At 46.2% G+C, this 17,778-nt stretch overlaps 1 protein-coding gene across 5 annotated transcripts in view; it reads left to right on the top strand.

The window, feature by feature from the left end:
• The window catches only part of ZHX2 (zinc fingers and homeoboxes 2), a 68,328-nt gene extending 51,100 nt beyond the window's left edge, over nucleotides 1-17,228 (top strand). For all 5 annotated transcript variants that reach the window (XM_048939272.1, XM_048939274.1, XM_048939271.1 and 2 more), the window contains 2 exons: nucleotides 7,389-10,050; nucleotides 15,638-17,228. In XM_048939272.1, the coding sequence (XP_048795229.1) occupies nucleotides 7,557-10,046 (2,490 nt within the window). In that variant the 5' untranslated portion in view covers nucleotides 7,389-7,556 and the 3' untranslated portion in view covers nucleotides 10,047-10,050; nucleotides 15,638-17,228. The remainder of the gene's footprint in view (nucleotides 1-7,388; nucleotides 10,051-15,637) is intronic.
• Nucleotides 17,229-17,778: the final 550 nt, after the last annotated feature.

Raw genomic sequence — 17,778 nt, 5'->3', positions numbered from 1 at the left:
CAGGGAGCTGCACAGACAAGTAATTAAACTAATTAGAATGAATGTTTTTATAGTGTCTCTATTTCTCTCTTAAGAAATCTGTTGCTTTTTATTTCTCTCTGATGAACATGCAAGTACCCACCCTACTAGCTTGCTGATGAGAGGAGATAATTTTGACAGTGCGTGACTGATCTCTGCAACTCACTGCCTCTGGAAAACATTGATGGAGGATGTCGGAAAGAAGCTTTACCCCTGGGCGGGTATTGAACAACTGCTCTTGTATCCAGTGGCATTTTGGGGGTGATTCATGTGTCCTGTTGCTTGGAAGAGGCCACTTGACATTTTTTTCCCTCCCCAGGCAGAAAGCAAGGCCACAGGAGCACACTCACTGGTACCTTCTGAGTTTTGAGCCTGGGCAACCATAGGCACCATAGGGATTTTAGGTCCCTTCTTGTCATGTGCAGAAAGCACACTGGTATCCATTGGGTGACTCCAATGGATAGAGCCATGTGTCCAGTAGGACCCTAAAACCTTTGCAGAAGCACAAACTATGAAGGAAAATGGCTTTCCCCAGCCTGTGCCAAGTTCATCAATCAGTAGGAGATTTGGCCCTTCTGCACCAGTCATGGTTGCCACATGCCCCATTTGGTCTTCAAGCTGTAGGCTGCTGACTCGTATTCCAGAGGAGGAAGAGGTGGCCAGGAAGTGCAGAATCCTGTCTGTGTTCCTCACCTCCACCACAGGCACAGGACATGACCTCAGGCCCATTGGGCTTGCCCCATCCCATCAGCACTGAACGGTGACACCTCCCAAAGCAAAACCTGTCTCTTAAATGGGACAAGCAAACGTTGCTGTAATATAAATATTGAACCAGATGGTGCTTTTCATTCTGGGTAGGTTATTCTTATCACTTTCTAGAAAGCAAAAATGCTAAAAACAGGCCTAGTCCAGATTTTAGCAATTAGTGATAGGACAAAAGGTAAATGACCTCGAGTTGCGCCAGTGGAGGTTCAGATATTAGGAAAATATTCTTCTCAAAAAGAGTGGTGAGTAGTTGGAACAGGCTGCCCAGGGAAGTGGTGGAGTCACTGTCCCTGGAGGTGTTAAAAACATGTAGATGTGGCACTAAGGGATGTGGGCATGGTGGGATGTGTTGATGGTTGGACTAGATCACCTTGGTGGTCTTTTCCAATATTAATGATTCTATGGGCCTGAACAATATTCTATTCTTGGGTTGGAAGGGACGCTTGAGGTCATCTAGTTCCAACCCTCCTGCTGCAGAACAGTTGGAGGTTGCTCAAAGCCCCATCCAGCCTGGCTTTGAATGCCTCCAGGGTGGGGGCATCCACAACCTCTCTGGGCAAAAACTTAAACTTGCATTTAAAAAAGAGAAATTAAAAAAAAGCCAGTGTTTGCAGATGAAGACTTAAAATAGAAAATTCACAGTACACAATGTTCAACTTACCCATTTCTTGGATGGGATTGGCCGCTTGCATGCATACAACCGATAGCACAGAAAACCCACAGTTTTTGCCATTTTTTTGGCTTTGCAACAGTGTGAAAGTGAGCATTTTAGTTCAGCGAATATACTATGAGCAGTATACACTGAAATACATCAAGAGCAGGCTGCTGGCTAACACAGCTTGATCTAGGAAAGCTTACTGAAGTTTTCTCCAGGACACCTGTGTTTTCCAGAGTACATTTGTCCACGTCTTTTCTCTACACGATGGTTAAATAGAAGCTGAGATGTAATGCAAAAAGGCAGCGTTTGTGTGAATTGGCTTTGGCACGCTGTTCTCCAGGTTTTTCTCTTATTGTTGGCTCCTTTTGAGCCATTTCATCCCACCCACAGTCCTTCAGTGTTCTGTGTGTCGTGTTTGATGCATGCGTTCTTCAGAACCTCTTGGCCATGCTGCAGGCATGGATTCCCCCAAGCTGGGCATGCATCACGTTTGCATCTGCCCCACTTTGCGGACGTATTGGCACCCAGTTCCACAAGTTGTGTTGACATGAGTCAGAAGTCCTGGAGGCACTTTGCTTTGCTATTCACCTGTGAAAAGAAAGAAAAATCATAAATTGCTTCTCCCATATAGGGAAAAGTTCATGGCCATCACACGCACTGCCATTGTACGTGGCACCTGCCACATGTATCTACACGGTTATTTTCCAATTAGAAACGTCTACAGCAGCTCACGAGATCTGAAAACATACAGCATTTTCAAATTTATTTTTTCATGTTTTTGTTGTGGCAATCTGTATACCTCCCCATCAATTTTGTTTTGCTCAGCTTATAAAGAGCTGGGAAAGAGTTAGAGCTCTTGGCTGCTCAAACTTAAATGCTTTTTAAAAGCTCAGCGTTGCAGTTCACAAAACCTTCCTTTCTTTCTGTGGTTTCCCTTTTGTGAATCATTACAGCCCTGATCCATCATGCAGGAATTATTTGCCCTGGTTTGCTTCTGCTTATTCTCCTGCATGTAATTAAGCAATGTTTTTAAGTGTACTGTCACAGTGGAGACCAACAGCATTTTTGCTGTGCTAGCTGATATGCTTTTTGATAGTGCTGCAGCAGCTGCATGCTAAAAACAGTTGTAAGGCAGGAAAAACATCACCCGAGGCGTGTTCCTCCTTGCACCATGAAATAAATCTACTGTCTCTCATCCTTGCATTTGTAGGAGAATAATATTACTGCAGTGTTAAGGATTATGAGTTTGGCCTCTGTGATAGGGAGCAGAAGAGCAGCTCTGCTGTACCATGCACCTTCCCGTGCCAGCAGCCTCCACAGGTGTGGAGTAAAAGGCCATAAGGGGGTTATGGGGCTCTCAGCAGCAGCAGTTCCTTCTCTGAACCAAATCGTAAACATGACATTGGTAGTAGTCAGCTGGTTTTTGATTTGCTGCTTGGTAAGGAAGGGTAATATTCCAAAACATGGGCACTTGTGTCCTGTGTCCTAGCTGGATAGGACTTGGTGGAAAATCACAGGTAAAAAAAACTCTAATAGCTTTTTTATTAACAAAACAAAAAAAACAAAACCGCAGTGTATCTGAGAACAGTGAAGATCCATTTGCACTGAGTAAGGGTTTCAACCCTTCCAGTCTCTATTACATCCATTTCATCCAGCCCTGGAAGTGAGGTGCCATGTGAAGTAGTGGCATTTGTCTTCATGGGGGAATTAAGGGTTTCCCTGTCTTTTTTATTTAACATGTCTCATGTTTGGAATAGCCTTCAAACAGCCTTTCCCAGTCTCTCTCATGTTTCTGGGGACCCTGACACCGAAGCCCATGGGGAACAGCTCAGCAACAAGGAGTTCAGCCTCTATCTGAATGTTTGCCTTTTTTTTCCCTTTTTTTTTTTTTTTTTTTGGTTAAGGGAGTAGTATAGAAGTGTTGTACAGGCTCAAGGAAAAGATAGGAGGCAATGAAAAGATTGCAAAGTCCAGCACAAGAAAGCTTTGTGATTTATTTTTCCAGCTGTTCACATGAACCACGTTGTTTGTAAGGCCAGTGCACACCAGCAGCTCTGGTCCTGTTGGTACCACTGGTGCAGGTTGCACAGGGGTTTTATTTTTGACAGCTCTGAACTGATGAATGCACTGAGACAGTTAGAGCTTTACCAAGGTGGAAGTTCTTTCACCACCCAAACTTTCTTCACTTTAGAAACCCACAGAGGCAGAAGATACCTTTCTCTGCTGGAAGATGATATTGCTATCCAAGCCCACATTTTTCCAGTGACAGGCAGACCTGAAAACATGGCTTATTTTCTCTGCATGGTGCTCTGCAGTTTCCCAGCCTGGAAACCAGGCAAGCAGCAAGGGGATCTGGCGTTGCTCTGCTCATGCACCAAGTCACCACTGAGTTGCCACTTTGTTCTTCTGCCTGATCTCTGGAGCCTTTTGAGCTGGGCTTTGAAAGATCAGAGGGCTGTGTCTGGGTTCGTTTGTTAGCTCTTGGAAATTAAACAAAACCAGGCTGGGGCCTCCCTCATAACTGTACTTTTTGAGCAGAGATGCTGAAAAGAACACATTGCTTCTGACCTACGTGCTCCCATCGTGATTGCTTTGCAGAAGCAAAGCAAACCGAAAGCTCCTGTTGCTGCAGACGGTCTCTGTGGTTTGCTTTGGAGCTGGTTCACAGAGGCAGCTGTCTGCTTGGAGGCGAATGCTTTTGGTTTTAACCTGGCTGCCTGTTGCTGCTTCGTGCATCTGCTCATCTAAAAACAAAAATTCAAATTTCAGACAATAAAGCAAAAATTATTTTTTTATGATCTGTTTTCCCTCATTCAGTATGGCAAACCTCACAGAAGATAAGCAGGACAGCTGCAGGGGCGAGGGCTGCCTTTCTCCATGCTTGGGAAAACTGCAACCGGTCTGTAGCCATGCATCGTGGTGACAGCAGCCCAAAACTGAAGTCACTTGCCTTGATCCAACCACTGGATTTAGTGACAGAGTTTGTCAGAAGCCTTTTCCTGGTGCAGCCCAATTCATTGAGCACTGGGTGTGAATTTTGTCCCTTGGAGCATGGTGAACATGGGCTAGGTGGTGAAGTTGACTTGTGTTCCTACCTCGATATGGTGCTTGCTAAGTTTTGGTTGCTGCTGAGGGTTATCTTGTGTCTCCCAGCAAATGCTGGGAGTCACCGCTAACTGGAGGACCAGCCACCAGTGGGTAAAATCCATTGGTTTGTGCAATCAGTGTGTGTTTACCCTGCCTGTCTCTCAGAACTGTGGTATGGCCATGTTCTTTGCTAGAACTGACCAGGAGATCCAAAGCAACTTGACATGGATTTATCTGGAGTGAGGAACTCACTGCTGTCCTCAGAAGACAGTGGCTTGGAAGTCTCAATAAACCCCTCGCTCACACGGTTGCTGTGCCTTGCTTTCCTCCCCCTCTTTCAGGAAGCTCCAGGAATTGAGGTTGAAGGACAAATGTGATCTGACTGGTTGTGGTCTCCTAACTCTTTCCTTCTGAAAACAAGTACATCTGGAGTTGGATCTCATTTGTTTTGTTCTTGACTTCCAAAACTATCCGCTATGTTGGATAAGGATTCCTGTGTGGCAGAAAAGCTATTCAGTGTAGAGTTAGCAAAGCAGTTAGAAATATAGAAAAACACTGGGCCATAAAAAAGAAACAGTGTTTAAATATTTCTATTAAAATTGTTGAAGACAGAATTTTTCACCCATCCACCGTTGTATGTGTGTTTTGGAGAGAGCTTGGCCTTCGCTTAATGTCAGAGCATCCTTGTTGATCCCTCTGTCCTGATGAGAGGTGGGAGTTTGGCGCAGCTCCCTGACGTGGCAGAGTGCTTGCTGAGCTTTCAGAAAGTCAACACATTCAACATTTTTAAGAAACATTTATTGCTCCAATGCAGTAACCTAGATACTGCTTTTTCTCCACTCTTTTTCTTCCATCCCATTCCTTTATTTTTTTGTTCTTAGCCTTTTCTTCTTTTTTGGGTAAGGAGGAGGTGATAGTGAAATATAAATAAGCCTTACTCTGTCTTTGGTGCCTTTTGACTTTTTTCCTTTCGCTGATGTTGCCGCATGAATTTTGCAGAAGGTCACACATCAGAAAAGGAGCAGACCATTAAGTGAAGCAGCATGGCCTAGGTGGCAGAGCAGCAAAAGAGCATCAGGGAGCTGTGCTCCGTCCTCATGCCTACCACCCTTTTCCAGGATGAGGCATTGCTCTTTCCTTCCATTGTCTGCAAACATCAACATCACAAGTGCAGTGGGATCTGCAGGGCAGAAGAAGGTGACCTGCACCTTGTTTCCAGCAGCAGCCTGGCTTAGGGAGCTGATTCTGCACCCTTCTTTAACCTTTTGACCCATTTCAGCCAGATCTGATATAAGGGAAGAAGCATCAGAGATAATTGAAGTTCTGCAAACTTCATTAAAAATGAGTGGGCAGGAAAAGGAGTGTTCGGACAGTTGTTTGTGTTTCTGACCCCATCTGCAGTGGGACACTGCAAGCCATAGACCTCAGACAAAATACTCTGTGGGAGGACGATTGTGAAGGGAAATAGAGGGGAATTTTGGAGGAATATGTAAAAATAACAGAATATTCAGTGTAATCCAGTTTAAAGGTTAGCACAAGTTTGCAGAAAACCGGGCATCACTGGTTCCATTGCTCATCTACTTGCTTATTATTAAAAGGGATTTTATTTTATTTTTTTTAAAGAGAGATTGCAGAAACCCAAAACATGGGTTGCTTGTAGGTGCTGATGCTTTGGGCAGTGACGATGACAGCCTCTAAGCCCTGGTGCCTCCCCATATCCCATCCAATGGATGGCAAACAGTGAGTTTCCCATCAGGCTGAAAGTGTTACAGTCCAAGCCTGTCTGATCAGGAGGAGTAGCAAAGTAGAGTCAAGGAATCATTAGAAAAGGTATCTTGTCAAATAGGAGAGTGATATCAATTTATTTTTTTGCATGATGAGGCTGTTAGAGCTATTAAATTACACTCCGTTCACTCAGTCCTGATGAGCATGGGTAGATTGTAACACAGCCAGTGTGGTTTTTCTTCCTTTGTGGTCATACTGATTGATACTGACTTCATATCCTCTTAAGAATATGTATTTTGATGGAATTATTACATTTGGGAACTCCAAAACCACTTTAGTGTGTGAATCATGCTTTAAAAATATTGTTTAATTCTGTAGGCAGTTAGGTGCACAGATCAGGACTTGATGGGAATATCAGTAGGGTCACAGGAAAGGACCCTATTTAAAAGGGATCTGAGGGTGTCTTGGACCTTTGCTCACTGCCTGGCAATCAATATTCCGTGATAAGGGCATTTTAAGAAAACTTTCATTCCAGAAGAGACTTGACAGACCTCTACTGATCTGCTCTAATCAAGACACAGACCTCTGAAAATGCTGATTTGCATTAACTCCTCTCACTGCCTTTACTTTTACGAGCAAGGCAAGCCCCATAGCTTTATTTAGAAATCACCCGTCATTAGTAACCACAATCATTTACTAGACATATTTACAAGGTAAGTGACAGTGGGAAGTAATTAAATTTAATAATCACACTCAATTTCGAATCTACATGCTTCAAAATAATAATTAATAGAAACTACAGCTTCTATAAACAGGTACAGTATTTATAGCAGTGTCTGCTTTCCTTTCCAGCTCAATGCATTGACTCTCATGGAGATTAAAACCTCCTGTCTGTTCAGCTTCCCCTGTTAGTTTCAAAGCCATTTTCTACCTGAGGCACACTTCATTGTGAACTGTCCACTGCTTTCATTCTGCGTGGACAGATTTTTCCTCTTAAGTTGATGGGGAGAGTAGCAAGAGGAAGAGTTCAGTGTTGTCCAAAATGGTATTGTAAATGCACCTATCTTGAGTGATGGCTTTCTGCAAGAGCCATGTTTTACAGATCAGTGCCTAATGGGTGTTCTTTGTTTCACAGGTGTCATGCAGCAAATGTGAGCTGATGGTCACAGCTGGGGCTGAAATCCTGTATTAAACAAAACAAGAGTTAAGTGAACAAGGAAGGTTGCAGCCGTTCACAAGATCTTTCAGTTTATTGCTCAACCTGTCATAGAAGTCACCTTCTGGAAGCGCAGCCTGGGCTGCCATGGCTAGCAAAAGAAAGTCAACAACTCCCTGTATGGTGCGAACCTCTGAAGTGATGGAGCAGGAAGTCCCAGAGGGTGCAGAAACTGCTAAAGAGAAGGGGCCTGGCACACCACAGCAGGATGCTAAAAAAACTTGGCCTTCAGAAAGCTCAGTGAAAGAGTGTGAAGTGGTTGAGGCTAAGCCCCCTGCTGAAAATCAGTCTAAGAAACCCCAGGGTGGCTATGAGTGTAAATACTGCCCTTACTCTACACAGAACTTAAACGAATTTACAGAGCATGTTGACACTCAGCATCCGAATGTCATTCTCAACCCCCTGTATGTCTGTGCTGAATGCAACTTCACAACCAAAAAATACGATTCTTTATCTGACCACAACACAAAATATCACCCAGGAGAGAGTAACTTTAAACTGAAATTAATTAAACGCAATAATCAGACTGTTTTAGAGCAGTCCATTGAGACCACCACTAATGATGTCACTGTCACGAGCAGTGGGGTGGAAAATGCAGAGTGTGAGGATTCACTTCATGGGGGAATTAGTGTGAGTAAAACGCCAATGATGAAATTGGGAAAGTCTAAAGGGGAAACCAAGAAGGGTCCCAAAAAGCCAGAAGAGGGAGTTTCAGAAAACCATGTGGATGGTTCTCTCCCCCGCATCATAACTGAAGCCACCGAAGCTATCGCGTGTATAAATGGAGACCTTCTCCAGGATGTGTTAGCTCATGTTATGCCCTCTGTACAGCTACCACCAAATATTAACCTTGTACCCAAGGTCCCGGTACCTCTGAACAGTACCAAATACAACTCTGCACTGGACACTAATGCAACCATGATCAACTCCTTCAACAAATTTCCTTACCCCACGCAAGCGGAATTGTCGTGGTTGACAGCAGCATCAAAGCATCCTGAAGAACAGATCCGAATCTGGTTTGCTACGCAACGTTTGAAGCATGGTATCAGCTGGTCACCTGAAGAAGTAGAAGAGGCAAGAAAGAAGATGTTCAATGGTACTATCCAGGCAGTCCCCCAAACCATCACTGTCCTGCCAGCTCCTTTGACAACTGCAAAAATTCCCCCTCCTATCATCCAGACAGCTTTGCCTTGTCAGATACTGGGCCAGACTGGTCTGGTTTTAACTCCCGTTTCAAATGGGTCAGCAGTTTCCTGTTCACCAATCACACTTGCTGTTGCCCCAAACCAGGGACAAAAGAGGACAATACAGACTCTGTCAAACGTTCCAGAGGCCAAGCGACCTCATGTAGTTCAGGTGCCTGAGAGTCCTGCTAAGCTGACTGCTGTACCATTGACACCTGCCAGCGAGCGAAAAAAGACCAAGGAGCAAATAGCAGAGCTAAGGGCCAGTTTCATAGCAAGCCAGTTTCCCGATGACGCGGAAGTCTACCGGCTGATAGAGGCAACGGGGCTCTCCAGGAGCGAGATCAAGAAGTGGTTCAGCGACCACAGGTACAGAAGTCAGCGGGGCATCGTGCAAGTCGCTGGTGATGCTTTAGGGAAGGATCCAGTAGCACCTCCACTGGGCCGACACAGCCGCTCGTTCCACCCATATGCAGATTATGCACCCCAGAGGTTCAAAGAGAAAAGCCAAGAGCAGCTTAGGGCCCTTGAGGAGAGTTTCCTACGATGTTCATTTCCGACGCAGGGAGAATTGGACAGGCTTCGAGTGGAGACGAAGCTGAGCAGGAGAGAGATTGATTCCTGGTTCTCCGAGAGGAGAAAGATAAGGGACAGCATGGAGCAAGCAGTCTTGGACTCAATGGGGTCATACCGAAAAATTAAGGAACAAGGAACTCCTAATGGTGCAATAAACCAAGCAGAACTGATGAACAGCTCCCAGCTCCCTGGTGCTTTATCGGGATCCTCTGCCACACTTAAGAAAACCCAGGAGCAAATTCATCTACTGAAAAGTACATTTGCAAGAACCCAGTGGCCAACACCACAAGAGTATGACCAGCTAGCGTCCCAGACTGGGCTCACAAGAACTGAAATTGTTCGCTGGTTCAAGGAAAACCGGTCCTCACTAAGATCGGGGTTGCTTAAATGGGTTGACCAGTACCAGCAGCAGTATGCTGATGGCCATAACGAGCAGAATCAGAAAAAGGGATCAAAACTCATTGAGAGTCCAAAGAACGGTAATGAGGTGTCTCGGCAGCATTACCAGGAGCACAAAAAGCTGAATGAAGAGAACTCGGGGAAGCTGGTGGTGAGACCAAAAAGAGACTGCGAACCACTGAAAGACTCTTTGTTGGGGAATCAAGCAGAGGATACAGGCAGGTTGGAGTGCAACAGCCGTGATGGACGTGAGGAGAATGAGGGGCCAGTGGAGGTCAACTGGGTGGAGGTGACTGTGGGCGAGGATGATGCCGCATCGGACTGCACGGACACGTGGAGCCAGGCAGCACCTGAGGGCCAGGCAGAGCTGGCAGACTTTGACTCTGAAAGTATATCTGGAGAAAATGCCCACATATAGACAGGTAATGCTTGGGGTGCCCTGCTTCCCAGAACTGCCTCACTCTGGGGTGCTTCCAGCATCCCGTAGCCCCTTTTCAGTGCAAATCCCTGGACTTGGATCCTGGTGCCTGCTGGGTGCCTGAGCACAAGGCATGGCCATCCTGTAAATGGAAGCAGCTGCTTGGTAGGCAGGGATTAGCACTGTTTGCCTGGTTCCTTTTCTCCTTGTAGGTCAAATCCCATGTAAGGGCTTTTTTTTTTTTTTTTTTTTGCATCAATCTATTAAATCCTGAAATGTCTCCTTTAAATGTAACTTCTGCAGAGGTTGATGTAAAACATACCAGTGGAGCCATGCAGAGACTGACTAGGTGACACTAGTTCCTAGCAGTCCTCTTGCTAAAGGGTTGCTGATCTCCCATGAACAGAGACCATGCCTGGCTTTGTACTTCTTCTCCTTTTGACACAGAATAAAAGCTGTCTGGGGGAAGGGCCTGGGCCAGAGATGTATGCAACAGCAAGCAAAAAAAATGCTGTAGGGTATGAAGCGGCTCATGCAAATGTGCCCTCTTCCTCTTGCAGGTGAGAACTGTCTCCAGCCTGCTTTGTTCTGCTTGCTTGCTCTATAGATGCTTAGGAAATGCCCCAGACTAAGCTGTGTGGGTGTTTTAGCAGCTTTTCTTCACAGTATCCTGAATTTAAAAGCAAGCTGCGGGGCCATTTTTTTTAGGAGGGGAGTGTTACATGATATTTCAGTGTGAAAAGATGTGTTGTTCGGAGACCTGAAGTCTGTTTCTGATCGCAGTTAGACAGGTATAAACTGGAGCAAGTACCATCTGTGCTTCTTGATGGCGTGTGGAGCTGAACTCACCAACCTTTAATATTTTGTGCATGTATGAGAATGTACAGGATCAGATCTTGTCTCTCTCAAGCTGGGGTCTCCTTAAGCTAGGATATACCTGACAGAAAGCACAGCATTGACAATTAAAGAACACATCTTTCAGAAAGAATTAATAGTCCCCTGATGTCTAACAAGTGTAAGGTAATTCAGTATTTGTTTTAAAAACTTTTGAAAAGGAAATACACTAGCCAGGACTGGTAGAGGTCCCCACACTTGCATAAGGCCATTTGCTGTTGAAGAGTTAGTGCTGGGACTGAACCACTCCTTGTTGCAGAGGTGCAGATTTTTCTTAGCAGTCTGTGCTGGCTGCGTAGAGGTAGGAGTGTCTCTTGTAGCTGTGCTGGTGCTGCAGAGGTGCATGGGGAACAGCCACATAGGAAACCAAAGCTTGGTTCTGATTTGGTATTTTAAATTATATGAGCGATGAATAAATGCACTGTCAGATTTATTTTATTTTATTTTATTTTATTTTATTTTATTTTATTTTATTTTATTTTATTTTATTTTATTTTATTTTTATTAGGTTTGTTATTGCACATCATTTTGCTGTTTCATCTATAGATACTTACACTAATGTAACTGAGGAGAGAGATGGGCTGTGAGTGAGGATTAGTAATGAGGGCAGACCTAGAGGCTGAAAAGCGTCACAGAGGAAAAGGATCTGGGATTGTTGGTCAATGTTTTGCTGAACGTGAGACAGCAGTGTTGCCCAGTGTTGCCCATGGCATTTAGCAGAAATAGTGCAGCCAGCGGGAGCAGGAAGGTGATCATCCCTCTGTACTCAGCTCTGGTGAGGGCACACCTTGAGTGCTGTGTTCAGTGTTGGGCCTCTCACTACAAGAAAGACATCGAGGCCCTGGAGTTTGTCCAGAGAAGGGCAATGAAGCTGTGAAGGGTCTGGAGCACAGATCTTATGGGGAATGGCTGAGGGAACTGGAATTGTTCAGTCATAGAGGAGTAGGCTCAGGGGAGACCTTACTGCTCTCTACAACTCCCTGAAAGGAGGCTGTGCTGAGGTGAGGGTCAGCCTCAGGTAGCAGCGATAGGATGAGAGGCAGTGGCCTCAAGTTGTGCCACAAGAGTTCAGATTGGATGTTAGGTAAAATTTCTTCTCAGAAGAGTGATGAGACATTGGAACCGGCTGCCCAGGGAGGTGGACCCTGGAGGTCAAGAAATGTGGAGATGTGACCATGAGAAATAAGGTTTAATGGGTAATAGTGGTGGTAGTTGGATGTTTAGAATAGATGATCTTAGTAGCCTTTTTCAACCTTAATGATTTATGATTCTGTAGCAGAGGAAGGGACCTCGGATTGCTTTCTCACAGAGCTCTCGTGCTGCACCCTGGTGCTGACCATGGAGCTCCACAGCTGGATGGGGGCCCAAGGGCCATCAGAGATGAACTTTAACAGGAACTTTGCAATAAACTTCCATCAGTTTATTCTTTTGGTGAGGAGCTTTGGAAGGGCTGTAAAATGCACCTGCTGAGAAGAGATGCACCAAAGCAGGGTTTTCACCATGTGGGTCACTCAGGAGTTCAGACGACCATTTTGCAGGACAGAGGCCCAAAGCCTTTCTCTCTTTTCTTCTGCTTTACTCTCCCAGCACATCTCAGCCCAGAATTGCTGACACCTGCTTTCTGGTGCCAGAAAGCCATGGGACCAGCCATGGTGACATGTAAGATGGGAGCTTTATTCTCTGCATTGATGGAAACAGTGAAAAATCCATGTGCTTTTTCTTTCAGGATAGATTTTTACTCTCAGTTTAGTGAAGGCGATCTACTGTCTTCCTTAATTTTTAACTATAGCTTTGGAGTTGAACTAACAGGTCATTGTCTTAGGTGACATCCAGAGTATGGCTGAAAGACCAAGAGGCTTGGAGATGAGATTGTTCCTGCTTGTTCTTACATAGAAGTCTGATTCTTCCTCACACCTCAGCACCTCGGAGGGGCAACGTTACCATCCTGGCTGCAGGCAGGAGGCACTGCCGAGTGCTGAACTGCTGACGGGAACTTCTCCTCTTGATTCTTGCACAGCCACAGCCACGATGTGAAACTTCCACTGCTGCACTTCACATTGTGCAGAAATGCTCCTTTGTTGTTATGTTCTCAGCCTGACATGCACACTTTAAAGTGAACATTTGTCTGCATTCAGTCTCCACACTTCTGTTGTGGCAGGAATTCATGTGCAGATTCTGTAAAAACCTGAACTGCTGCAGAACTTTTCAGGTCTCTTTGTTTCCCCATGTAGTTCTAGAAGCCATTAGGGTGTATTTGCCTTACAGCCTAAATGCACCTCATGCCTTAGAAAATGGGTTGTTCTGAAGTGATGTGTGTTCAGTGGTTGCTGCTTCTGTTGCAGCTGGTGGGATTTTCATGGCCACCTGTCCTCAGTGGAGCAGAATTCACACATGACTCTGAAATCTTATTCACAGGTTGATAAAATCTCTGTTACGCTTAGAATTGTAGAATCATTGAGGTTGGAATAGACTGCTAAGATCATCCAGTCCAACCGTCAACCCATCACCGCCATGCCTACTGAACCACGTCCCACACTGCCATATCTCTATGCTTCTTGAAGACCTCTAGGGACACTTCTGCCTGCTTGAAGCTTTTGAAAAAGTCACATGAATTCCATGGAGCAAGATCAGGTGTCCTGAACAGTAGCGCTGTTTCAGTATGGTGCCTTCATGATCCTGAGTGGCTGCAGCAAGCCATCACTCCAAATGCTCCTGATGCTGCATAATGAAGTCTCATATCCCGTATGTACCAGTAGAGTGCCTTACTTCACATCCATCAGTGGAGATTCCTGCCTTCTGACAGCATGGGTCAAAATCAGCTCTCTTCTTCCATTTGTGCAAGCTGGACGAATATAAATTGGCCTTATGTTATATCCATCAAATCATAGAATCATAGATTGGCTTAGGTTGGAAGGAACCTTGCAGATATCTACTTCCAACTCCTTGCCGTGGGCTGGCTGCCACCCATCGAACCTGGCTTTGAACACCTCTAAGGATGGGGCATCTACAGCTTCTCTGGGCAGCCTGTGCCAGTGTCCCATCACCCTCTGAGTAAAGAATCACAGCTCAACCACAGGGGCAGGAGCAGGCTTGGCAGCCATTGCTGGCTTTCTTCACAGCGTTGTATCCCTTGGGGTTTTCCCAAGATATCCTCAGACCAGAGCTTTTGTTTTTCCTCAGAAATGTACTTCTTCACCAAAAAACTGCTGTTTCAGAGTTGTTTCCACACCTCCCATCTGCCCCAGCCCTGCAAAGTGCAGACACCAAAGCCTGTAGTTTGTGGTGGGAACAAGCAAAGTAGAAAATGCTCTTTACAGACATAGAAGCATACAATGTCCTGAAGTACTTCTCTGCTGCACTATGCAGCTGTGACTCTACGAGGTACATTCTGCAGCACCAGGAACTGTGCTGAGATGTGCCAAAGAACAGCCAGGTCTGGGACTGCACGCCACAAAGCCCCAGAGAAAGGTTCTTCACTAGAGGGTGGTGAACAGAACAACCACCACAGGGCAGTGGGCACAGCCCCGAGCTGCCAGAGTACAAGGAGCATCTGAGCAATGCTTTCAGACATAGGGTCTGATCTTTGGGTGGTGCTGTGTGGAGCCAGGAGTTGGACTCAGTGATCCTTGGAGGTCCCTTCCAATTTGGGATAGCCTGTGATTCTATGATTTTTATTCCTGCTTGCATCATGCTGATAAGCATCAGTGGGTCCGGGTTCTGCCGACGTCCTCAGCTCTTTCCACTGTGGGAGCTGACGTCAGTTGTTGGTGGCTTTGCACATTCCTCAGTTTCCGAGATGGTTAAGAGCCACCAGCAGTGGAGTTTCCCTTCCTTTTTGTTCAAGTTCCCATTTTTCTATGGTTCGATGTTCTATCTTTAACAATGGCTGCAGTGCCTGCTGCCCAGATTGAGCGTCCTGAAGGCACTGTGGGACTTCCCAGTGGTTTCTGCAGAACTAAAACTGTCTTGCCATTTCCCCTGAAAGCAGTAAGCCATGTTGGGGACTCAGGCTGAACAGCAATGAAGGACTTCAGAGGGAGAAACAAAACCAAAGCAACTATTAAATATTCTCAGCTTTTTTAGAAGGAGCAGGGGGTTGTCTGAGACAAGGCTGCTGGGACAGGGGGGATTTTGCCTTTTCTGTTGACATAGGAGTTGTGGATGCCAGACAGAGCCCTCTGCTTCTGTGAGAGATAACAGAGCAGCCTTCATAAAAGGTGTGAAATAAGGGTTATGGTGAGCATGGGTGTGGAGGAGCAACCCTGTGCTGCTGCATGCTGCTTCAGCATGAGTGCTTGCACTTCTTGCACTCTCACATTTTGCTCAGTGGGAAAACCATGCTGAAAGTCATCCCCAATGGAGAAGCCTTGCCTTGTGTCCCTGTCTGCTCTGTCAGTGTGAGGCTCTGCCTGAGGGGTTTGTGGCAGCAAGGGATCAGCAAGAGGCAAGGCTGGGCTGTGTGCTCCCGTCAGCAGTCTGCAGGGGGTATCATCAGTGTGCTGGTACCACAGAACCAGCCTGGCATCCTCCTGCAGCATCAGGATGCAATAGGGATCAGCTTCAGGGTGTGGTTCCTACCAAGTGCAGTGCTGCTGCGTGCATCCTCAGGAGTGAAAGTTGGATGCTGTGTTAGCTGACAGCTCAAGTATTTGTTCAGAATGCCTTTTAAAGTAATACATTTCTTTAATCTTTTGCAGGGATACTCATCAGCTGCACTGTCCTGACAATGAAGGGGAAATTCTGTCTGAAAATAGAACATCTATTTTCCTGCCTGGGGTGAGACAGCGTGTTGCGACTCCACGTCTCAAATCGTGCTTGCGGAGGCACAGTGAGAAATCCTCTGGTGGAGCGCCGTCGTGGGGTTGTTCATAGTGCCAAAGTCCTACTACTGCATTGAGAAAGAAAAGAGAGAAAGAAAAAAGGGTCCTTGTATATAGGTTACTCCTCAGCTTCTTTCCTAACCACTTTCCTGCCCAGTCTCTTCCTGTACTGGAACAGATTTGTACAATGTGGAAATTTTGTTAACTTTTTAATAGGTGCGAGTTATTCTTGCATACAATGCCATGGGAAAATGTTACGGTTGGTTTGGGGGAGGGAAGTGTGTTTTGTGGGGAGGAGGGAGAGGAGATCTTTTCTGAATCACTGAATCCCATTATGGCTGAGGCTGGCAGGGACCTCAGGGTCCACATGACCCACTTCGAGCTCCAGCAGGGACACCCAGAGCAGGGAGCCCGTGGTCACTTCTAGGCGGCTTCTGGAGACCTCCAGGAGGAGAGCCCACAGCCTCTCTTAAGCCTTTGAAGAAAAGTTTTGCAATTTTTTGGAATCTCTTTGGTGCCAATCAACATCCGATCCTGGGTTCCCACCCCACAGCCGTTTACATTTCAGCCCACACAGTGCGCTATGGGTTTGGGGAGGGTCGGGTCGGTCTGGTTCGGTTGGGGCTTTGGGTTTTTTTTCCTGTTTTGACTTCTTTTGTTTTGTTTTATGGCCATCTGCTACTGAAGTATTTAAATCTCTGCTTTCCTGTGCTCCTCTGAAGTGCGCCTTCTCCAGCTCCTGTGCTGCACTCCTCACAACGCGGGCCGGGCCACGGCTCTCCGATGATCTCGCTGGAACACCTTTTTTTTCTGTTTGTTTGTTTGTTTTCAGCACTTTTTGTTTGAACACGTAGTACAACCCCCAGGGGGGTTGGGGTGACAAAACGATGATGCTTCATAACCTGAACTTGTTTGCCTTTCTTCAGCTGGCACTGAGATGGACAGCAGAAACCAACGTCCATCCTCCGGTTCTAGAAGCTGTAGCACACAACTGACATTTCCAATTAACCCTTGCCACTAAATTGTTAGATCAGTTCTAGATCCCTGAGTGCACTTGTTTTCAAGTACTGCTAGTTTTCCTTTGTGTGGGTGTCTGCGTGCGGGTCTGAGGAGGAGCAGCGTGGGTGCGGGAGCGCAAGCTGGCTGCGTTGCCTGGCCCTACCCCTGTTTCAGCACACTGCACAAGTACAATGCTAGGGAGTTTGAATAAATCCTACTTTTCTAACTTGTTGCTCATTTGTTGTAACTCAATAAAACAAAGGCTAGACATTTTGGTAACCTTTTTCTCGTCTCTTTTTTTTTCTTAATTGAAAACAAACGTTGGCCTCTTCCCGCTCTGCACTGCAAACAGGAGCTTGGTGGCTTCAGAGCTGCGATTTGGGTTTGTGGTGATTGGCAAACACCAGCCAGATGAAAATGAATGCTCAGCCCACTGCAGATAGTTGGTTTCCTGACATCAGATTGTAGTTTCCCACATGAAAGTGCCTGGGAATGGGGAACCAAGCCTCTGTCCTGTTCTTGGGGTACATTGCAGAGTTTTGAGAGCGGCGTCTGCGATACCAGCATCTAGAGGTGCCGTGCCAGGGCACAGGGCTGTGCCAGGGGAGTCCCTTATCCCTGTGAGTGCTGCAGCAGCACTGGGGCTGAAATTTAAGGTAAGGAAAGAACCCCAGTGCTCCAGCAGCACCTGTGGCCTGTTGGTGAGCACATACCTGGGCTGTGCCATTGACCGCAGCAGTATACGAAGCAGCCCAGGGCAACGCTGCCTACTGGAGCTGGATTTCCCCCACAGCCTCATCATATGTCCCCGCGTGGACTGTCGGGTGGATGGATGCGAGTGTCAGGTGGCAAAGGAGAAAATGCCTCTCATGCCTTTCCTCTGGGGCTGCAAGTTGTAACAGAAACTAATTGCCACTTCTGCTTGCTTTGCTTACATGAAAGGATGCTAATATTTTAATTGCCCTTGTGCACAGTTTTGAGCAGCCACTTGGCAGCTTAATATTCCAGTTTGCGTCTCT

This window comes from Lagopus muta, chromosome 3, assembly GCF_023343835.1.
Source record: "Lagopus muta isolate bLagMut1 chromosome 3, bLagMut1 primary, whole genome shotgun sequence".
In the NCBI taxonomy this organism is placed as follows: Eukaryota; Metazoa; Chordata; class Aves; order Galliformes; family Phasianidae; genus Lagopus; species Lagopus muta.
The sequence above is the reverse complement of the archived record's forward strand: the minus strand, read 5'-3'. Positions and strand labels throughout refer to the sequence as shown.